Source organism: Dicentrarchus labrax, unplaced genomic scaffold, assembly GCF_905237075.1.
Source record: "Dicentrarchus labrax unplaced genomic scaffold, dlabrax2021, whole genome shotgun sequence".
Taxonomy (NCBI): Eukaryota; Metazoa; Chordata; class Actinopteri; family Moronidae; genus Dicentrarchus; species Dicentrarchus labrax.
This window is the reverse complement of record NW_026136716.1, coordinates 7,944,674-7,967,704: the sequence shown is the minus strand read 5'-3', so window position 1 is coordinate 7,967,704 and position 23,031 is coordinate 7,944,674. Positions and strand designations below refer to the sequence as shown.

The window sequence follows — 23,031 nt, the reverse complement described above, 5'->3', positions numbered from 1 at the left end:
AGGAGTCTTTGTGTATTTCACTCCTCAGTAAAACTCAATGTACTGAGTTCAACAGAAAAGCAGCATATGGGAAGCAGGTGGTGAAGGGCAGAGGTGCTGTGATGTCTCATAGCTCCAACTTAACCAAACATCTGTGGTGGGAGGTGTCAACTTCTAACCACACGGACATGCCAGCACTCATGCACTGAAACCTGACTGTAGCTGTCAGATTAGTGAAAGTGTGAGTGGTGCTGAGAGTCTGATATTGCTGCGGGTTCATGAAGGCGTACACTTTGCAGCTATGAAGGTAAATATGTTGCAATAATTAAATGTGTAAAGAATAATGTGAAAGTTTTTGTGAAACGCCTACATAGTTTTTGACTGCGTGAATTCAAGTGTGAAAGTGTGGAATGAACATTTTTGTTTTTAAAAGCAAGTAATCAAAGTATTTAGCATCTGTATAATGCCAATTTCAGGCCTGATCAATTAGAGGCTGTACTTTTAACTTTGGTCTTCATTAATCATGTAACACTAAAATATCAAGTATGAGTATAATCTTAAGTTGTTTCTGTAAAACAACAGTATTTTAGTATAAAATGAATGTGTATATGATGTGTTGATCTGTAAATAAACACACAAACTTTACATATTAAGTGGTTTCTGGCCTTTTTGGCTCATGATCTCTTACAGCAGTGTTTTTGCTGACGCTCCACATGAATATTAGCCGTTAGCAGCTCCACCACAACATCCTGTCACAGGGTTTTGCTTCGGTGACTGTCAGGAATTAGCAGAACTAAAGGTTACAAAATTATTGGTTCCCAGGTTGGGAATACTTTAGTTTTACATCTACTCTCTTCACTGAAGTAGGAGACATCTTGTGTCCAGCAGGAAAACTTTAGAAACATTTGCATTTTTATAGATCGTGGTATTTTTAATGAGGTTGAAGGAGTAGCTGACTCTTAATGGATTTTAATTTGGAAATTATACTACTCTTTTGCATAAAAATATATATCAGACACACATTGTTCCAAGCAGACTATTTGTATATATGTTGTAATACGGGTCTTGAGGGGATCTTTAAGATTTCTTTATTTGAGTGCAGGACTTTTACTTGTTACTGGTTACTCAAGAGCACCACAGAGTAATATAATATTAATATAGTATAGTGAAAATCTTGGCCCCTATCAGAGTGTTATATGATCTATATTATTGGATTGTTATTGATTTGAATGAACACAAGCTGCATTTTAATGTTTTAGCTGGTAGAAGTGGAGTTAGTTTTAACTGTTAGCCTACATGTTTAATCTGTAACCCATTATATTGATCAAGTGTTTTGTATGTAAAATCTTAACCTGATATGCTGGGAAATAAATGAGTAAAAGCTACTATATTAACCTCTGAAACATAAACTGTACTTTAGTTTCTTTCCACTGCTGATTGTATATCCTGTCCTTCATGTGTTTGTCATCCGTTGAGAGTTGCTGTATGTTTAAATACATGTTTGTGTAAAATAGTAACTGTAGTAGGGTGGTTAAAGTGTCTTAGTGCAGAAGCAGAGCCACTGAGGTCAGCTGCTGCTCCAGTACATTAAGCAGATACACACAGCGCTATAAGGATGTTAATAGAAGCTTCACTGACCCATTTCTAACACCAGTGATTCCCTCACAGCTCTCCAAACAATAACTTCCAAACTAGAAACGCTCTCCAACCTCAAGCCAAGAATGCAATTATAGCACCGACACTCACGCCACATCTGTTGAAATCAAAACCAAGCATCTCTGTTTATTCCTGCGAATAAACACTGGACGTTACCCTCAGAACTCGCTACAGTCGAAGATCTTCGAGTGCAAATACCCAGCATCCATTGCAGGGTATAAACCGTACAATGCGCTGTTGCTGTGACGGATGATTGTACACTCAAGCCTCGGTTCTGTTACGTCTGTGCAACATTTAACTCGGTGTGGGTGGAGAAAATCGCAAACATCTGAAATAGACCCACTGTTAATATTAGATTAAATTAAATTAAATTTAATCTACAACCATTTCATATAAATAACTCTAAGGTTTGCATTTAGCTTTTTTTTTTTTTTTTTTTAATTAATTGAAAAAGTAGCAGTGTATTTTTTCCTCATTTCTTTCAGTTATTGATAACAAAAATTGCTAAAAAAAACAACTTTTTTAAATGTTACTGTGATGTAACCTTACTATAATTTAATATGCAAGCACAAATTGAACTGTCACTGCTCCTTCATTCTGTGTAATACATGTTTCCTTCCTCATTCATTCTCCCTCTGTTGTTTCTCTGCTCCATCTCGCTCCCTCTCTATCCACACACTAGCACTATATATATCTGTCCAATAAGACCAAATGTGTTCAAATTGACACCTATAAACGATTTTAGTTGCACTTTAGTGTCAGGTAAATGGAGGCATCTATGAAGTAACGCTCTTCAAACAAGCCCCGCTGCATTAGGGGAAACATCCACTGTCTGTCTGTTTGCTGAGGATGTCCGGTGCGAGGGAACGAGTGCAGAATATGTTGTCTATTCCTCATAAAGGACAAGCTTTTATATTTGTTAAGCTTTTAACGGGCTTTTAGCATTTACTGTGACTGGTCAGCACTCACAGTATGTACAAAGAGGGAAAACTTCCACAGTTTGTGGCTACATGGACTAAAATTTACTTATTTCCCCCTGCTCTGAACTGTGCCTCATGTAGTTCTGTCAATAAATTTATAAAACACATAATATTCTTTATAAATTAGGAATTAAAAAGATTTTACCTTTTTCCACCCTTGTGTCCCACTGTCGATGACACAGTTCTTATGCTGCCTTCAGGAACTAGACCGAAACAGGAAGGATATTAATGATTATGTAAATACAGCATATGCTTCGTATGGCATTTATGACAGTCCCGTTTATTAGCCTTCGTCCCAGCTTATCAGCCATCCAACAGTCATGTGAAGTAATCTGAGGCAGCGGTGGACTGGTCATACCTGGACGTGATTTATGTCCATGAGATGTGTGAAATGTAGGAAAAGTGAAATAAATATCTGCAGTAATAAGAGTTTGTACATTTTTGTTCATCATCTTAATTTGGCATAGCCAGCATTTGCTAATTAGCACTAGACACAGTATAATTTGAGGTATTTGGTTTATGAAGCAAAATACTGGACATAAGCTATAGTAATTCTGACCTGATGATGGCACTAGATGAAAGGGGAGGGATCTGCCATTCTGATGAAACGAGAAGATAAAACATCTGCACCAAATTTAATGGAAGCCTAAATCCCTTAATTGTTGACACATTTGACTCAAATCCACAAATATCAACCTCATGCTTGCATTCAGTGGGACCCTGCCCCTGAGGACTATGGATGAAAGTACAAGATTTCTTGGTAATCGATCCTAACGTTAAGACCCTTCAGTCTGTACCAACATGGACTGACACAGTTGATGATCTTAAAGGTGGAATTGGCAATAAACTGAGGTGATGAGTTAAGAAAAGAGTTTTAAGCTACAATTTTAAAAGGGGAAACAGCTCAATAAACAGGGCTTGGGTCTTTTTAGCGGCCAGATATTAGCAAGAAGGTGAATTAAATGATGTGATGAAGCCAGGAGTGTGTTAAGCTTGTATGATTTTTGCCCACAGGCGACTATTAAGTGTGAAATGCATGAACATGGTATATGCATAACATGTAGAAACGAGTCATAAAATTAGCAAACTGACTGTTTTACAGTTTTCTAACATTTTCTAACAGTAGCTTCCATAAGTGAATGGTCAGGCTGTACTCAACGAAAGCGTATTGAAGCAAGGGGGGGTGGATTTTATTACTTAATAAATTATTACTTTATAAAAATCCTGGAGGTGGAAATAGCACATTATTTTATTGTGGTCCAAGAAACCTGTTCCACCACATCATTTTGAAAAGATCTACAGTATTCTGTGAAATATCCCATTGGATAGTTTTATTTCTTTCATATTCCCAGTAATTTAAATTCAGTCGTATGTCCTCAGTTTCCCTACATGCTGCTACGTGAAGTTGTTTTCTGTTCTGCACTCTGTCAGGAATTCTGGTGGGAAAAACCTTTTAAAATCCACCATTTGTAAGTTAAAATGATCAAAAGGAGTCTGGAGTGGGAGCTCCCCAGTGTTATTGTACCTACTGAATAACCCTCTTGAGGTGTTGCCCACTCTTACTCTGTAGCAGAGGGTCCTGTAGATGTCAGATAGTGTTGTGTAGTCTATAAATCTGAACTTTGGCATCCCTAATATATTTTAAAGATGTATTTTTTTGCCCTGTAAGCATTACTTCAGCAGATAGGAGCCTAGTTTTTTTTTGGTCAGTTAATAGAACAGCATATCACGATCACTGACCCAATCAGTTTTAATATCTGGGGCTTCTCACTGCAGCCACACCAGCACCACTTCATGCCTTTCACTCAGTAAACAGTATAACAGCCTGTGACAGTATAAACATCCCAGTGAGCTGCAGGCAGTCTGTGCGCCAACTCCATTTTATATTAATTGCAATTTACAACTAGAATTACTGTTCTTAAAGTAAAATCAGTATGAAAGTGTTATATTGTCTCAGAGCTGGCGGCGGGTCGCCTCGATGAATGAGTGAATGAATGAATGAATGACCTGTGAATGTTTTGAACAGTGGACAGTTTGGGGAACAGCCTGACATGCAGCCGCACACTTCCTCTAAACACTGGTACAGCATCAAACCTGGCGAACTTTACTCCGCCGGACAATTTATTGTCCCCACCTTTGAAACTTGAGTGTAGATAATATTTAACAGCAAAGCCAGAGTGTCGCATAACTTTAGAGCTCTCCGCAGCGTGTGTCCGGCTGGATCGATGGAGTTGTGATTTTGGACGGATATAGTTTTTTTACACTCAGAAACAATGGTTGGTGTCGGCTTGTTAATACTCACTCATCATCGATGGTAGTGTTGGATTATGCTTCACGTGGAGCTTTTTGAAGCGGTTTTCTGACTTTTTGTGTGTGTGTGTGTGTGTGTGTGTGTGTGTGTGTGTGTGTGTGTCCGTTCACTTCTGAGCAGGTTTCCATCGCCAAGGTGCTCCTCGGAGTCTTCGGGGTAGCAGTCGTCGTCATCCTGATAGCGGTACCCACGGCTATATATTTGAAAGGTGAGTCACTTTTTTTTTTTTTTAAGAGCCATTAAATGATTCACATGTTGGCATTTATACATCATCTGTGGTCCGACGCACCGTTAAACACATCCGACATCACGCACGCGTCATTACGCATGATCCGCTTGGATCACTGTTTAATGGCACCTCTGATATGCTGATAGGAAGTGTGAAACAATTCAACTCTGACAGTTTATATTTCCATTTTAGAAATTAAATAAACAAATGTAATATGTATTATTTTGTATTAAATTTGTGGGTAAATCAGGTTGTTAGTCTCGCTGGCTCAAGTGCATCCCTTTAAAGCTTCACTCATGATAATTCCCATAATTACCCACAAACACGCACTGACGTCAGAAATATTCCACTTGTCATGATGAGTTGCAGACTTAGCAGCACTTAACCACCTTTTATGATGATAATCATGGTGTGTGTGTGTGTGTGTGTGTGTGTGTGATATCATATCTGTAACCTGTGACCTTCAAGTCCCCCGTCTAACTTTCTAATGTGTGTTTCAGAGGAGCAGGCGGGGAACCAAAGGACCTTCACACTGGAGGATGTCTTCAACAGTTCACTGAAGCCAAAGTCCTACAGCATGAGATGGATCTCAGGTGGGAGACGGTTTATTGTCAGAATTAAACGCTGTAAAAAAGGAGGTGGAACATGATGCTTTGCAGCCAGGTATGTGCTGTAAATGTGTCACTGAGGATGCTTTTGTTATCTATCAGATACAGTATTCTCCTTTTTGTTCTAGTTACTAATTCACTTACATTGATAACAACATTAAAGTGTGTGTGTGATGAATGCATGTGTGGGGAAATATTTACACTACAAAAAAGGGTACAAAACAAATTCTTTACATTCACTAGTGCAGTGATTTAATGATTGAATACATGAATTAATGCAAGGTATTCTCATTGCTCAACATTAAAGGAAGTCACTGAGTTTATGTGATTACTTAACACTTAATAGATGATCAATTAACGATTGTTAACTCAGAGTTGCTTCATTAATCTATAGCTGTATCAATTGATATGCTGCCAAATACTATTCAGTATCAGTAACACAGAGGAGGACGAAGGGGTCACTATGACATTTTGTACAGATATTTATGTTCCCCTCAGGATGAATTGTCATAAGTTTGGTGATGCCTTCACTGTCCGTAACCAGTTGGTAATCCCTTTGTTTTACATGCCTTTTATATCATCTTCCTCCACAGATTATGAGTATCTGCAGAAGTCCCAGGGCTCAGTCTTCCTCCACAACGTCCTCACAGAAACTTCTTCAGAGTTCTTGAGCCGAGACAAGTTTGTAAGTCATCCTCCTCCTGTGCATCTGTGTGCTTCTTTTGTCTAGGCACCAAAGTTTACATGATATCAGCATGGAAACTACATACCCAGCCAAACAAATGCAGTGTTGTCCGCGAGGATGTGACCATGGGGTCTGTGAAACTCATAATACTTTTCTTTCTTTTTTTCCAACGCAGGATGAAAAAGGCGCGTATGATTACCAGCTATCTGCAGACCGCAAATATGTTGCGTTCATGAGCAACCATTCCAAGGTACGCTAAGCTTTTTATTTGCATTCATATATCGCATATTTAAAGCTCCTGAAGTGATGTACAGTGTTTGTTTTTCTTGTCCCATTAGCTGTGGAGGCATTCATTCACAGCTTCATATTCACTTTATGAGCTGGAATCGGGGTAAGTACCCTCACTGCTTTATTTTAACTCCTACAAAAAGTGTTAGATTAAAGTTAAATGTATGCACTCATGATAATGCAATGCTCCCCAGTTAAAAGCATTCACCAAGCTGTCCATGTTATGCATGCAAAGTAGGTTATTTCTAAAATAAAATGATAGTACAGCAGTTGTAGAGGATACCTTTAAAGAGCTCGCTACAATTCCACAAATCTCCTGAAGGTTTTTTCACTTTATTTCAGCACATTTCTCACACCCTCTGACATTCCTCATGAAGTCCAGTACTTTGCCTGGGCTCCTGAAGGGAACAAACTGGTAAGCTCTGGCGGACAAATGATTGGTTACGTGTACGTCTGACAGTCTGGCTTTGGAGTGGGTGATAGATGAAGTGATCAAGCACAACCTTTCCCAAACACTTGAGCGGAGCAAAACGGCTTCAAAATGGGTCAGAAAGAAACCAGGCTGTCGTTTTTTGAATGTATGTATTTGTATTGTTTTTGTATTTTCAGGCCTATGTGTGGAAGAATAATGTGTACATAAAGACCAGCCCCGGGTCGGCACCAAAACAAGTCACTTTCAACGGCGAGGACAATCAGATTTTTAATGGGATCCCAGACTGGGTGTATGAAGGTGAGTGGCAGATGATTTATAACTTAAAACTGTGAAGCCTCATTTCCACCTGGTGTTAATAAGAGTTCTCGTTAATAGAATTCTGTCTAGGTTGTGATTGAAGCTTGATATTCAGATTAGTTAGGCAAAATGTAAACAAACATTATCAACCACTGTTAGTGGAAAGTAACAAAGTACATTTATTTATACAAAAAACACCAAAATAAGTTGTAAGTTGTACTCCATAACATTACTGTACTTCAGTAACCTTTTAGAGTAAATTGTACATGTTGGAGTAGTTTTACTCTTCCAATGAAATCAATATTATTATGTATTATTTTTCAAAAAATAGCATGTTGTGATATTTTTAGGCATTTTTTTTGCAATGAAATTGTGTCTGCATGGTCTGCAACTATAAACAAAGAAGCAAGTTTGGTGAAGTTTGGCTTAGCATTTTGTGCAAGAAACTTCAATGACTGGACAAAATTGCAAAGTTGAATTTGCATTTGTTGCAATCATAACTTCCTGGAGGTATGTTATTATAAAGTACCAATACTTTTACTGTAATACAGTTTGTGGCTACTGTCTCTCTCTGCTCAGATTGTTCATTTAAATAACTGTTTGCGGCTCAAAGAGGTTAAAGTATCCAATATTTCACATCAAGTGAGATTATTAATCGTCTCACAACCCCGCAGATTTATTTTGGGACCCTTTGGAGGGACCTGAACCCTGGGTTGGGATTAAACCATAACTGTATAGTTTAAAGTCCTGAATCCTGACTCAGCTTCTCACTTTCCCTCTTCCAGAGGAGATGTTTTCATCCAATCAGGGCCTCTGGTGGTCACCTGGAGGGAAGTACGTGGCTTACGTTGAGTCCAACGACACCGAGGTCCACGCCATAGAGTACTCGTGGTACGGCAACAACCAGTACCCCAGCACCGTTTCCATTCCATACCCGAAGGTGGGATGTTTGACTTTCACAAGCATGCGCTGGGATCCCTGTATTGTTGTATGTCAGTGAACTGTGTACGCTGAGTTCAGACTTGCTCAGCATAATCTTTATTATCTGGTGTGTCTTTTCATTGTGCAGCCAGGTACTCCAAACCCTGTTGTGAAACTGTTTGTTGTGGACACTAACAACACATCAAAAATTACTGAGGTGGTTGTTCCAGACCCATTCGGCTCAAGGTAATAAAATAGCTTCTATTGTGTTCTGTTTTATCCTGTTATCAGGGGTGGAAGGAGTGTCATGATTTATTTAATTTGTTTCTTGTCCTCAGTGAGCACTATTTGGCAACTGTTACTTGGGCGACAGATGAACGTATCGCTGTCCAGTGGCTGAAGAGAGTCCAAAATCATCTCATCCTTCAGATCTACAATTTTAACGGATCTAAATGGGAGCAGGCTGAGGTAAAACGTTACGATTATTATTTTTATTTTGTCTGCACTGGAACAAAATGTGGCATGAAATATTACGCTGACAGAGACACTATGCAAACATCTTGATGAGTTTTAAGTATACAAACCATTTAGATAGCAATAAAACTTAGACACAGCAACACTTTTGTCTGAAAGGGAGGATGAGGTAAAGGTTTTATAGACCTGCGCTTAGTTTATTGTCTAAATTGCCTTCTGGTCAACTGTTAACATGACACCAGCTGCATCACTAAATTAAATTTAGCGATCATTGTGTCTGTCTTAAAACAACATTCACATATGTACACTGAAGTGGTGGGCCAAAGTTTTTTCTTATAGATAAGATGAGGCTTCAGCAGTGGGTATCAAATTAAGTGGGTATCTTCCAATGTTCCTGTTTTAAGTGTGAAATTCCGTCTTTGTATTATCATTTGTGTTATTATCTCCATCTTAGCTCAGGACAGACAAGCAAAATAATTTTGCACTAAAAAGACGAACTTTGGCTAAAATGAGACTGTTGAAGCTTTATGTTACTACACTAAAACGAACTTTGGAGATTGAGAACTGTAGATTTGACCAACATCACTGACACTGGAAACACATTATTTTGTGGCCAGTATGGACAAGAGGAACACTCACAGCAACCAATAACACTTGCAATGTACATATAGTCTTGTGAGTATTGTATTATGTCGGAAAAAAGTGAACGTTTTAAGCTATGGCAATATCTACATTTTAACAATACTAAATCATGGACATTTAATTTTCCTAGTTCAATGTCACGAACTCGTGGTTTTCACCATGACACATCGGTCGTTGATTGAACCTGTTTCTAAAAAGACATTTTTAGCTTAAAGCAACAAGGCATTTCAGTCAACTGCAGCAGCTTTATGGAAATTCCCCATGTTGGCTAAAGAGTTTCCAAATCCTATGTCGCAACCTCTCTTTGTGTTTAGACTGATAAGCCCGGTGTTTTGCTATAAAAATGTAGCTTAGTGCAGCTATAAAAGCTAATTCTGTTTCTTTTTACAGCATCTGGAGGTGCGCAGTACCAGCGGTTGGATTGGGCGGGTATGTACAGTACTCTGTTAAATGATAAGTCTGGTGATGTAAACCAACAAGCTATTAAACACATCACTGACCTGTTGTACTGGGTGACATGTTCCTTAATTACCATGAACACACACACACACTGTAGTTACACACTCTCCTGCTTCAGTAAATACTCACCAGAGCACCAAATGTGGATTAATCTGCTGTAAAATAGTCCCCAACAAATACATTATTTCCCCTGTTTGATTAATGCTTTCTAGTAACTACAGTGACCGGCTGTTTTAGGAAACTATCAGGGCTTTTTTTAGTTAAACTACTATATATATTTGTGAGCTTTTTCAGATTTACATCTTCAGTAGGAACCAATAGGCTAATAATAAACTTATTTTTCTCAGTTCTCTCCACCAGAACCAGTCTTTACCACAGATAAGAACAGCTATTACCTACTGATGAGCGACACCAATGGGTACAAGCACATCCATCATGTGATCGAGGTAGGTAGAATCATTTATTTTAGTCAGTAGTCCAGCAAAATCAGCTTACACACAATAATACACACACACTGCATAATATCCTTCCTGATTATGTTCCATGTTACGACCCACACACGTTCTGCTTTGACTCATTCGTGCAGAGCGTGTCTACGCCGATCACCGCTGGAGAGTGGGAGGTCATTGACATTCTGAAAGTAACTGAAGACAGTATGTAAGTTGGAAAAGTGTTGCATTATCACCATACAGGTGTGTAAGCGTGACCTAACATGCGCAATTTCTCTCTTGTCCATAACAAGGAAAATTAATATTTTAACAGTGAATGACTGTACTGTATCTTGTATTCTATAGCTGCTTGTTGCAACGCTTTATTGCAGCTGCACCTTCCCATCAAATCTAAATGTTCTTGATGCCTTTAAAAATTTAGGGAAAGTGTATAAAAGGATGCATTAGTCTGGCATATTTGTTGTTTTTGGAAATGTTGAGATTGTAGCACAGTTACAGTGGAGTTTTAAGAGAAAAGTAATGTCCCTTGTGTTGAATTCCTCTGTTACTCCAGCCTGAAGTCTTCCCCCCACTCATTCCTACCATTTATCCCACAGATACTATTCAAGTAACGAAGAGGGCGGCAAGCCAGGAGGAAGGAATGTTTACAAGTAAGAGTATATTGGAGTTTTTACTATTGTTGTTTATCTGAAGAGAAAAGCTTTTCTAAACACTTGTTTGTGTGTTAGGTGGACGAAACAAGGGCACAAGTGTCTGACTTGTACTTTACGTGGCGAGGATTGTCAGTATAACTCTGCCTACTTCAGCCACAATGCCTCCTTCTACCGTATGAGCTGCAGTGGTCAGTTATGCTTTCTTATTTTTCTTTCCCTCTCTGACTCTTGCAATAAATCAGTCTGTATAATGTATAATTAAAATATATGTACTATATTAGAAAATGCATAATATTGTCATTTTTATGCAAAGGTCCTGGCATTCCTTACTATTCTCTCATGGATAACCAGAAAAATCAAGGTAATCCACAAATGTGTATTTGAGTCCAAAATAATATCAAGGAGGAGGAAATGTTTCTAATAAATGTTCTATTTCTGCATTTCTAGACATGAAAGTTTTGGAGGACAACAAGGGCTTTAACAGCCTGATATCTGGCATCGCAATGCCCACCATGCGTCGAGGCTTCATCGAACTTTACGGACACAGTAAGTCAATTCAACGACAGTTTGACAGTTTATATTTAACCAGCGCTGGAAAATAACTAAACACATTTACACATTTTAGGTATTTGTACTTAGTTAAGTATTTCCACTCTGTTATTTCATGATGATCTTGTAAATAGAATACATTGTTAAAGATTAAACCAGTGGATTCCAACCTTTTTGAGTTGTGGCTCTCGTCTGGTTGTGGAATAGTTACACATTTTGGGATAAATGCTTATTCACGTATTTGCTGAGAGTTGGAGGAGAGGATGTTGTACACTAAATATGAAGCCTCCACAACTAAAATTCCACAAGTTGTTTGCATAAAAACAACAAAACCTATTTCGGTCTTTGTACAAATTACAACAAACCCTTATTTGTGTAATTGTTTCAAAAAGTTGATCCATTCCTTTTGACTGTTTGAGTCCAAAAGAGGTAAAATGATCAAATATTTCCCAGAAACCAAAGATTGGAGACAAAAGATTAATATAAATGTTGCACAACTTTGTTTTTTCTTATTTCCTACCCTCTTATCATCGTAAGATTTATCTTTATCTATTTTTGACAGAACTCTGGTACCAGATGTTTTTGCCTCCAGGATTTGATGATTCCAAGAAGTACCCTTTACTAATAGATGTGTAAGTATTTATCAAAAAAAGCAAATAAAATCATAAAAGTGTAATAATTATTTTCAAAAGAGGGGAAAATAAACTGATGGTGAATGTTACCCAACCTTTCAGGTATGCCGGCCCCTGCAGTCAGAAAGCAGACCTCATCTACAGGGTGAGCTGGTCCACCTACCTGGCCAGCACTGAGAAAATCATCGTCGCCAGCTTTGACGGAAGAGGAAGCGGTTTCCAGGGCGACAAGTTAATGCATGCAATCTACAAACGTCTGGGAACCTATGAGGTGGAAGATCAGATAACAGCAGCCAGGTAAGGAAAGCGAGAAAGCAGTTTGGACAAGTCAATGCATCTCCCGCTCAAACAAACAGCTTCGCCCGCTCCGTTTCCCAGGAAAAGCTTGATACAACTGGATTCGACTTGTTTCTGTGGTTGAAATGCTCCCAGGTGTACACAGACAGGAAATATCACGAGCATCACCGAGTGACAATGTTGATCTCTTGTACAGTTTACATACCTTGAATTTAATATTTTCAACTGAGATCTTCTTCTTCTTTTTTTTTATATTTTAGGGAATTCATTAAAATGGGCTTCGTTGACAAAGACAGAATTGCTATTTGGGGCTGGGTAAGTTGTTAAAGATGCATGTGGTATTCCAGAGCTCAGGGGGCAATAAATGGCTCTGAAAATAAGTTAATGTTTGACCCTCCTGTCCGTGTGATTTGTTCTTTACCTAAGGGGTTAAGATGCTTTTCAGTAATGAGCTGTTTCTCTTTCACAGTCTTATGGTGGGTATGTGACGTCAATGGCACTGGGGTCTGGAAGTGGAGTTTTCAAATGTGGAATGGCTGTCGCTCCAGTCTCCAAATGGGACTATTATGGTATTTTTTTCAGTCTTTTTAAGCAAGCAGTCTTAACAACCTTTTACAGGCCTTTTTTAATGACACACAATATATCTGCCTGTTCATTCCAGATTCAATCTACACAGAGCGTTACATGCTGGAGCCCTCACAGAATTACGAATTCTACGCTGTAAGTTTTCACACTGATCAGAATAAAGTCTCATCTCTTGTGTCATTAGTTACGTTATTTTCTGTGTTCACCAATAAACTGAATGATCTGGTTGTGTGCAGAACTCAACAGTAACTGGCAGGGCCAAGAATTTCCATTCAGTGCAGTATCTTCTGGTTCATGGAACAGCTGATGGTGAGTTGTGCAGGGCCTTTATTTATTTATTGATATTTTTCTGCATTTATAGTTTATCCAGTAATTTTCCTCCATGCCAACCCGTTAACAAGCAACCCTGTTTTGTGCAGAAGCCTGAAAATGAGACTAAAACAGTTGTTCTTGAACCCTTTTATTCTGGGTACCCCATAGAATCAGAGTTGGTCTAATTGATACCGAATCAGGTCAAATGTGGTTTACAGTTTTCATTGTGTGTCCTGGTTGAGTGAGGATTCAACCAGATGCTGCCTTATAACACACCCCATCATATGGCTATAATCTCTCTCATTGTGTAGCTGTCCTAAGATAAGGACGCTAAGATGAGCTAACTGTCAACTGCTTCATATTTACCATACAAACATGAGAATGGTATCTGTTCTTCCCATCCAACTCTCAGCTAGAAGACAAATAAGTGTGTGTTTTAAATCTCAACAAAGACACTCAGTGTCCAGAGAATTATTTATGATATTTTTGACCTATTGACCTTTTTAGCCTGGCTTCACCATCAGATTTGTGTCTGTGGGGATTTAGGAAAAATAATGGTTCAAATTGTGTTTAACCTTCAGGCCAAAATAAGCAGATTGCATTAAAAGAAATGTAATTATTTTGTCGTTTTCCAGACAATGTGCATTTCCAGCAGGCAGCTGAGATCTCTGAAGCTCTGGTGGATGAGCAGGTGGACTTTGAGGCGATGGTGAGTTATCCAAAGTGAAATCACTGGAAGACTTCATGCTTTAAGAATTTATATCAAGAAGTTAGTATACAGAGAAAAGATTACATCTCAATGGAAAGATGTGCAAACAAATCCACCCTGTGTTGAATATTGTGGCTTAGTGTAAAGTGTAAATATTACTAAATTTTTTTGACTTTTTCTCTCAGTGGTACACAGACAAGGATCATGGGCTCGGCGGGGCGGCCTATCCACACGTCTACACCCACATGACTCACTTCCTTCAGAGGTGCTTTGCATGAAGTCCCCTGGATCTCTTTTCACTGCCTCATGGGAATGCAAGAAAAAACAATTTCTGGGGATAAAGATTTCAATTGTAAATGCAGGTTTGATTATTAGTGCTCTAAATATCAGGAAAATGTATTTAATGTCATTCTTTGTCTGTGAAGTGTTGACTTGCATATATTCAGTCAGAAAAAAACAGCTCTGGAAATTATAAACATTTTACTTGTAACATGTCTACATTAAAAATAGGTTAATTTTTAAAGAGGTCATTACTTGACATCGATGTAGTAATGTGAAAATTGAAAATGCTCCGTCAAACTGTACCTGTACTACTTGGACATTTAGAGTTTTTACAATATTGTATACAATTATGCACAGAAATATAATGTGCCACCGTGATTTTATACGGTTTTACTAAATTTATGTATAATTTGATGTTTTGTAAAATAATAAATAATTCAGTAATAACTGTTATACATATCACGTGCTTCATTTTAAGGGGATATTATGATTATGGCCTTTATTCTTGAGTTTTCTGAAATAATAACTAACACTGCTAACATCAGTATGCTACCACACCTGCAATAAGTGTTTTTAAAATATATATATATATATATATATATATATATATATATATATATATTTTTAGCATCTGCACCATCTGTGTTTGAGAATTAGTAATAAAAGTGTTGGCAGGTATTTGGTCCAAAGAAAAGTGGCAAAATAACCAAACTGTTGGACAAAATACAATTTTAAGAGCTCACCAAAGATATTACAGTTCATCCTGAGAGGAACATGAATCTCTGTATCCAGTTTAATAGTGATCCATCAGTAGAGGGTGACATTTCAATCAAAACCACAAAGTTAACCTCATGGTGGCACTACAGTAAAAGTCAGGGATCACCAAAGTAATTTATTTTTGTGGGTGAAATGTCTTGACAACAATCAAATGAATTGCCATGAGATTTAGTCCAGATATCCTTTAGGGCCCGAAGGATAATCATTTCCCCTGACTTTTCAACTTGCGTTACCAGCAGGTCAAAAGTTTGATTTATCCAGTGAAATATGACGTCTGTGGTTTTGAGTAAAATGTCTCGGCAACTACTGGACGACCTGCCAAGAACAGGACCACCACATATTCACGTTCTCTTCAAAATAAAATTGCAATAACTCCGGTCATCCTTTGACTTCTCATCAGGTCAGATACCTGCAAAACAACTTTCCCATCAGCTGTACTTTGTGTTTAATGCTATTTAACAAATCTAATGCTAATTCAACTAAAATGGTTAACATTGTAGAAATTATGTATAAAATCAGTATGTTTGCATTATCATTATATAAAGGGGCCGCTGCCAAAGCACGACCTCACAGAGCTTCTAGCATTGCTGTACACTCTAAAAGGAAAGGTTAAATTATGTACTTTTCAACACATTAAAGGTCCATTGTGTAACATTTAGAAGGATCTATTGGCAGAACTGGAAAATAATCCATAAGTCGCCTTCCATGGAACCCGCCAAACCAAACACTGACTATAAATCGGGCCTTTGACGTTGTAGTTTCTTCTAATCGCTTCACAGCCCGTTCTCATCGTCAGACTCCAGCAGTGTTCAGTTAGTTGCAATCAGCAACTTCACCACTAGATGTCACTAAATCCTACACGCTGGTCCTTTAAATACATGGGGCCTGTATGTGAGAGTCATATAGCAATACATGTATTTATTTAAGAGCATCAATCTTTATTGAACAATGTCCCTCGTAAAATGGAGATAACTTCCACTGATGCAAAATAAAAGGGTCAATATTTCCGATCTTTGAAATTTGATCGGAAAGAATCCACAAATACTGACTCTCCTTTCAGATTGGTATCGCTTCCCATTATGATGACACAGTAGCACATTAAAGCATCTTCTCTACTTTCTGTTTAACAGGATGAGCTGCGGTTGTTTGATCTTAACACCTAAGTACCAGCTGGCATCACGCATGAATAGCATCTTTCCTTTCCGAACAAATGCTCGGCTTGTTGATTTGGCCGATGTGACGGGGCCCGTGTCTAATGGGTTGAGAGTAACAGGTGGACCTGGCAGAGTGGTAAAATTGGTCCACCTGGGCAGACCCATCCTCGACCTCCTGTTACAGTATATAAGACCACAAAGTAAGAGAGGAGGGCTAGATACAGACACCAGGAACAAGCAGAGGAACTAACAGCACCGTTCTTTGGAAGGAAAGAAGAAAAGGTGAGTTTTGATTTCTTGTAATGGTGAAACCGCTTTACCTTTAGCTTTCTGATCCAATATGCAAACTTTTTCTCTCTCTCTCTCTGTGTGTGTGTGTGTGTGTGTGTGTGTGTGTGTGTGTGTGTGTGTGCTGTTCAATGGTGTAGGTTATGACCATGAAAAGCATCCACTCTCTGGCTGGTATCCTCCTGGTCCTCGGCTTTGTCCAGAGCAGCTGGCAGGTTCCTCTGCTTGAGGCTGATGGCAACTCAAGGTACAGAAATCTATTGAGATTGTCTTTTTTTAGTAATTTATTATTATTATTTAGTAATAAAGTATAAAAACAAAATTCTCTGTCACAAAAAAACTGTTTAAATCCGACTGAATCACAGTTAAGGTTGTGGTATAGGTGGGTCATTTTAGGCAACAGTTATGAGATGAGTCTGAGAGTCAGCACAGTTTAATATGAGAAACATAAGACATGATTTACATGTATAAATCATATGAACACGTTCTCATTGATCCATCATCAGCTAAGGATGAGATCTTTTTTAAACATCTTGATATTTTTACGTCCTGTCATTCACTTTCTCTGAAATAGTTATAATGTAAATGTGAATAATCAAATTGCTAAATTATATATATATATACATATATATATATAATAGAACATTTTTATATATTTCATATAAAAAAAGAACAAATTATACCGATGCAAAAACTAGAAATAGAATTGAAAACTGTGGTGAAAACATGTTTGGAAGATACAGATGTTGCATTTTATCATCCCCAAACAAATATTACTTATCTTAAGTGTTGTGTGAAGAAATAAATTAAAACTTTAGCCATATATAGTATTTTATGTTGGATTGATGTTAAAAGGGAAATAGAATGGGAATCTCTATGGATCCAAATTTATTTTATTTCCTGAAATAAAAACAGTACTTATTATACTTATTATATTATATATAGTAGACTGTATGTACCATATTGGCAGGTGTGGATGGATATCATGCTGTTGCAGTAGAGACAGCTTTAAGTAACTAATGCTGTGGTACACATTTGTAGTTAAAAAAAAAAAAGGCCCTATCTATTTTACTATTTTTTAAACTTAAATTGATTGAAATTGTCACGCTGTGTTCTCCTTCCTGTGCTGTAGTTTTGAGGCAGATGACACATTAGGGGATGAGGTGAGGGAGCTGTCGAACATGAAGAGACACTCGGAGGGAACTTTTTCAAACGACTACAGCAAATATCTGGAGGACAGGAAGGCGCAGGACTTCGTTCGGTGGCTGATGAACAACAAGAGGAGCGGGTCAGTGTGGAGTCAATTCAAAAACAATTATAATATATATATATATGATAAGACTTGTTTGGCCCCATTTTTTGAACAATAAGAACAAAGGGACTTAACAACTGTCATATTTTACTTGAGTAAAAGTACCAAGAGAACTCGATTAAAAGTCCTGGATTATATTTATAAAATTGTCCCCCGTGACTGATATATTATTATATATGAAATTATTAGATGCATCATTATGTCAACAGCATTTTACTGCTGTAGCTGCTTGAGTTGAAGCTAGTTTAACTGTTTATAGTCAGGTAGTTTAGCTCTGTAACATACTGTAGGGCCCCTCCAAAGGGTCGCTAGATAAATCTGAGGGGTTGTGAGATGATTAATGGGACACACGCTTTTATCTATGTGAAATATTGGATAATTTGACCTCTTTGGGCCTCAAACAGTTATTTAAATGAAACCAGCTGATGGGAAATGTGTCTTTGGTAGATCTGATAACAACTCATAGACATCTGAAACATGAAAAGGGGGCCCAGAAAGAGGAATCAGAAGCCAGCAAAATTGGAAACCACCAGTTTAATCTTCAAAAACCCCTTAAAATGTAGCTTTAAATGTTAGATATATCACTCTGACATTAAGCATTCATGATTAGATAAATTATTTATAGGAGGGTTAGAGGGTTGTAAGAGTTTACACAGTCATTTAGATTTTATTGAGTGAGTGAAAGTAAGTGATCAAACAACCGCACATCAGATTTTGATCCACCCACTTTAAACTAGTAAGAAAACCAACGTAAAAAGAGAAATGTGAAAGAAAATAGTGTGCTCATGTAGGATCCTATTACAGGCTGATTGAGAATGTTTCAGGGCCTTTAACAATGTATTTTATAAGCTTATCATGTTTTTTGTGTAAATCTTACAAACTTAAATATTAAAAACTTTTCACTTGACACTAAAAAGCTTTTTAAAACTTATAATTAATATGAAATATATTTCAGTTATCCTCACTGAGTCTCGCTGTGTGTTTTCAGTGCTGCAGAAAAGCGCCACGCAGATGGGACCTTCACCAGCGACGTGAGCTCCTACCTCAAGGACCAGGCAATCAAAGACTTTGTCGCCAGGCTCAAATCTGGACAAGTCAGAAGAGAGTAGGCTGTCCCTCCTTCCTTCTCCTCCTCCTACAGTACCAAAAACCTCTAACAGCCTGCCTACCTGTGTGTGATTCCACCATGACGAGAGACAGAGAGATCTTGAGACAAAGAGCTAATCAACTGCTGCTTGTGCCACCTTTTTTTTCCTTTCTTTGCTTTCCCCCTCCCTCGATGTTCCTTGTGGTTGTGCTAAAATAAATCACCTGAACTTTTTGCACTGCGTTGATTGATATGTTACCAAAACTGTGTGATGATTGCGTGAGATGATTATATGACACAAAACATGCAAGCAGACAACCAACCAATCACAAAACGATCACGGCAACACGGCGTCTTCACTTATCAGAAGAAACAATGATCATAAAAGTGATGATTTTCTGATGAACGCCGCGCTGCAGGTCAAATACTCAGAGTTCAGATGGCACGTTATATCATGTGCCTGTGTACACACTCAGATCTGAAACGGACAGGCGGGGTGAAGCGTTCAGCAGGAGGCATGTAGATGGAAGCTTCACCAGTGACGTGAACAAGGTGCTGGACTCCATGGCTGCCAAGGAATATTTACTCTGGGTCATGACCTCCAAGTCGTCAGGGGAGAGGTAAAACTGAGTGACATGGCTGATATGATATATGCCAGAAATGCTAGGCGTGGTGTGATTGTGATTTTCTCTCTTTTGCAGTAAGAAAAGACAAGAGGACCAATGAGACACTTCCTCAAGGACTCCCTCTGGGTGCTGCACACAAAGCCATATAGGAGGAATAGAAAGCCATACCGCTTTGCATGTTGTAATGTCTTTTTTTACTTACTGCATGTGATGCAAAGATACAAAAACTACCACTCTTCCATAGTTTTTATGGTGCACCAGAGAGAAGAAATGAAATTGAGGGCATATTTTTTCTACAAATTTAAATTATTTTCTATATTTTTAAGGCGAAAAACAAGAACACAAAAAGTGAAATCTCAGGTAGGCCTATAGGAAAAAAACACATGTAGTGTGTTGGTTTTCATTGCATAATATTAATCCGCTCTGCAAAATAAAGTTTTTCATTGTGTGTTTGTGGTATTATTTTGAGACAATAAATACAAATCAGATGGACATCAATGAATGGAAACGTGTGTGTCAATGTGTGATTATAGTCCACCAATGATGTCTCTGTTATGTTGTTTTTAAATGCATGTCGGGGTACAGATCTGGCCCCAGTAGCTCAGTGTGTTGAGGGACTCCCTGGATGTCTTGAGGTTGTAGGTTTGATCCTAAGGTGCAGCTTTCTAAACTGTAGGTTCAAAGGTTGCAAGACCAGCTTCTTTTAAGGAAAACACAAATCTGCTGTATTGAGTATAACTGTCCATTGTCAGTGTGAGAATGTTACAGTCGTTCTCTTTTAAGGAACAGTCTGACTAAATACTACAAAGTGTTAGAGAAGAAGAGAAGAGTTTAAAAGTTAAAATAAATATGCCTCAAGTGTCCCTTACCCAATATCGCTCTTTGTTAAAAGACTATGGAGCACTTTTTAGGTTTTCAAGGTCTTACATTTCGAAGGCTGATGTCCAATCAAAAGAAACAAAAGCTCTAAGAAAGGAAAGATATATATCTGAAAAAATGTTTTGAGATGGATGGATTTTGAAGCTGGATTTCCAGAGAAAAAAAGTGAAAAGCTCTGAGGAAAAAAGATCAAATCAAACAAGCTCATTGTGTTGGAAGTCTGATTGGAAGCTTTGAGACTTGCTCAACTCTGTGACTATGTGTGTTTTGAAGTCAGATGTTCAAAGAAACAAGCGAAATGATCTTAGAAACAGCAGCATAGGGTTAGAGAAACTGATCAGCAGTTCTGACTCCTTAGGCTGGAGGGGTCAAACCCAGGGGGTCTTCTATTGAGTGTTTTCAACTCAAAGATGTACAGAAAAGCAACAACAAACATGGATGTTGCTGTCTCCATGTATAGCTCAATAAATACACAGATTGTCTCAGTGGGAGATTTGGGAATTTGGGTTCAAGCCTCACTCAGCTTGGTGAGTTTTGAAGTCAGATGTTCAAAGAAACAAGTGAAAACCTCTAAGAAATACAAGTGAAATGTGTTTGATAAAGTAGTGCAGTGGTCTGGAAGAGTGATTAGAAACTCTGAAGTTGTGTGTTTGATTCTCTTATGAGGCTTATGAGTGAATTTTGAAGTCCAACAACCAAAGTAAAGAAATAAAAGCCCTCCAGAGCATCGATAGCGTAGTGGTTTTTTCTTGGGTCTGTAGGGTTGGCTACTGGTGGAACTGCTGATTTGAATCTCTATTAGCTTTGTTTGAAACTCCAACACCAAGAAAAGAGGCTTCAGAGGTCTAACAATCCCTCCTGCACTGTCTAATGTTAAATAGCTTCTGGTCATAAAAGACTGAGAGGAAGATTTGAGGAAGTGGGTTTGATCCTCACTCAAAACTGACGAAAAGTCAAAAGCTCTTAGAAAGAGCAGCAAAGAGTGTCTTAGCAAATAGTGTAGAGTGTAAGGACACTTCTCAGAGGATCTGATGTTGTGAGTTTGAGCCCTTTATAAGGCCGAGTCAATTTTCTGCATTTGCACTGAAACACAGCGGGAGAAAACCAATCTGTGAAATACAAAGAGACAAACAAATTACAGAAGAACTTTCTTGTAATAATCTATCAATAAAACCTTCTATCAGCGATCAGACCTTTAATGCTCCTGAGGACATAGTTCCTGACATGATGTTACACACTCCTGTGCAGTAGGTGGCGACATACACCTCGAAGTTGTTTGTGATCCACCAGGAAATCCAGAGAAGAAGAAGAATACTCATATTTACTGTTTAAGAGCAGTAAGTGTTTTCAACTGTTTTTACTTGTTCATTTCTTACACAGTTAATGGTTTGGAGCTCATGTATGTTGCCCTTGAAGCTCAGATTGTGTCCTATTAGTGCAGATAATGTGTGCATCAGGTTGTAGGCAGTGTTCATTCTGACTGCACTAACTAAACTAGCTGGACCACATGTTCAGCTGAGCCATGCAGCATCTCCACAGGGTTGGAGGCCTTTGTTTGGCTGGTGGGTTAAAGGACCCAGAGATTTATTAGATTGTCTTTGTAATATTGACCACACAATTCATTTACATTGTTGAAGCAAGTACATTTTATTGAAAATCCAAAAACAATAGCATTCAGTATTGCCACCTAATTATGATCTGATTGTAACAGAACTCAAAGTGAGCAGCAAACATACATTGTCTGCATCAGAGCTTAGAAAGAATAACATAGAAAACACTGAGAAGATTATTTTACTATGCAAGTAACAAACAACTTCATTTTAGTCACACTTCTCAGCCTCACATTAGTTCACCTTGTCCTTACAATCTACTGTATAGTCCTCCTTGTTCTAGTACTGATTGTAAAATCGGCTCCTCCTCTGTGTCTGATGTTGATTTCATAATGATCTTTATGCCCTGAAGTCAAACAGCACTTAAGTGACGATGTGCAAATACTACTGGACATTTTTTAAGCTGAGCTAAATCAGCAAGAGTAGGGCATTTAACCTTTCCTAGACGGGTCGCTTTAAACATTTTCTGGTCAGAAATTGAGAGTGTACCAACTTCTTCAGGCCCCACTGACTGTGTGTCAGTCTTTAGGTTGTGGGTTTGATCCTCAGCTGTTCAAGCTTTAAGGTTTTAATGCTGGAAAACAAAAAAAACAAGTTTAAACATTTGAGTAAAACTTCAGATGCTTGTGGTTATTAATCCCATAATCCTCTGCTTCTAATCCAGATGAACCAAGAACCACACAGAGGTAGACTCATCGACACATCTGCAGACCGGCTGAGTTCACTGCTCAGCTGACTGTTGGTGGAAGGGACCACTGCAGCTGCTGTGTCGACCACTGGAGGGGAGCTCTGGCATCGTCCACTTCTTGGCTGAAGGGACTTGGAGTGTGTTTGATGGTCAGTGGGAACTACGGAAGAGTCTTCAGGT

At 38.3% G+C, this 23,031-nt stretch overlaps 2 protein-coding genes across 3 annotated transcripts; both read left to right on the top strand.

Moving 5' to 3' along the window:
• The first annotated feature begins 98 nt into the window (after positions 1–98).
• Positions 99–14,883, top strand: LOC127378477 (dipeptidyl peptidase 4). Of its 2 annotated transcripts, none has more exons than XM_051427330.1 (26): positions 99–286; positions 5,047–5,134; positions 5,656–5,748; positions 6,357–6,448; positions 6,624–6,698; positions 6,787–6,839; positions 7,079–7,151; positions 7,346–7,466; positions 8,252–8,406; positions 8,536–8,633; positions 8,726–8,855; positions 9,894–9,932; positions 10,310–10,408; positions 10,549–10,619; positions 11,008–11,061; positions 11,140–11,252; positions 11,378–11,425; positions 11,512–11,610; positions 12,176–12,245; positions 12,348–12,542; positions 12,803–12,857; positions 13,012–13,111; positions 13,204–13,262; positions 13,364–13,436; positions 14,075–14,148; positions 14,334–14,883. In XM_051427330.1, the coding sequence occupies exons 1-26, from the start codon at positions 281–283 to the stop codon at positions 14,424–14,426; spliced, it is 2,226 nt and encodes a 741-aa protein (XP_051283290.1). In that variant the 5' UTR covers positions 99–280; the 3' UTR covers positions 14,427–14,883. The 2 variants fall into 2 exon arrangements, with proteins under 2 accessions (XP_051283290.1, XP_051283291.1); XM_051427331.1 differs by lacking the exon at positions 99–286 and adding an exon at positions 4,719–4,891.
• A 1,480-nt stretch (positions 14,884–16,363) lies between these two features.
• LOC127378747 (glucagon-1-like) lies at positions 16,364–20,166 on the top strand. The gene is made up of 6 exons (XM_051427985.1): positions 16,364–16,643; positions 16,790–16,896; positions 17,782–17,937; positions 18,950–19,066; positions 19,525–19,668; positions 19,750–20,166. The coding sequence occupies exons 2-6, from the start codon at positions 16,793–16,795 to the stop codon at positions 19,772–19,774; spliced, it is 546 nt and encodes a 181-aa protein (XP_051283945.1). The 5' UTR covers positions 16,364–16,643; positions 16,790–16,792; the 3' UTR covers positions 19,775–20,166.
• Positions 20,167–23,031: the final 2,865 nt, after the last annotated feature.

Bases quoted from the DNA above. Each gene is read 5' to 3' on its own strand.
- LOC127378747 (XM_051427985.1), top strand. From the start codon at position 16,793: ATGACCATGAAAAGCATCCACTCTCTGGCTGGTATCCTCCTGGTCCTC. The intron at 17,938-18,949 runs GTCAGTGTGGAG...GTGTGTTTTCAG, and splicing joins ATGAACAACAAGAGGAGCGG to TGCTGCAGAAAAGCGCCACG. The intron at 19,067-19,524 runs GTAGGCTGTCCC...GTACACACTCAG, and splicing joins TCTGGACAAGTCAGAAGAGA to ATCTGAAACGGACAGGCGGG.
- LOC127378477 (XM_051427330.1), top strand. The intron at 8,407-8,535 runs GTGGGATGTTTG...TTCATTGTGCAG, and splicing joins TTTCCATTCCATACCCGAAG to CCAGGTACTCCAAACCCTGT. The intron at 13,263-13,363 runs GTAAGTTTTCAC...GGTTGTGTGCAG, and splicing joins AGAATTACGAATTCTACGCT to AACTCAACAGTAACTGGCAG.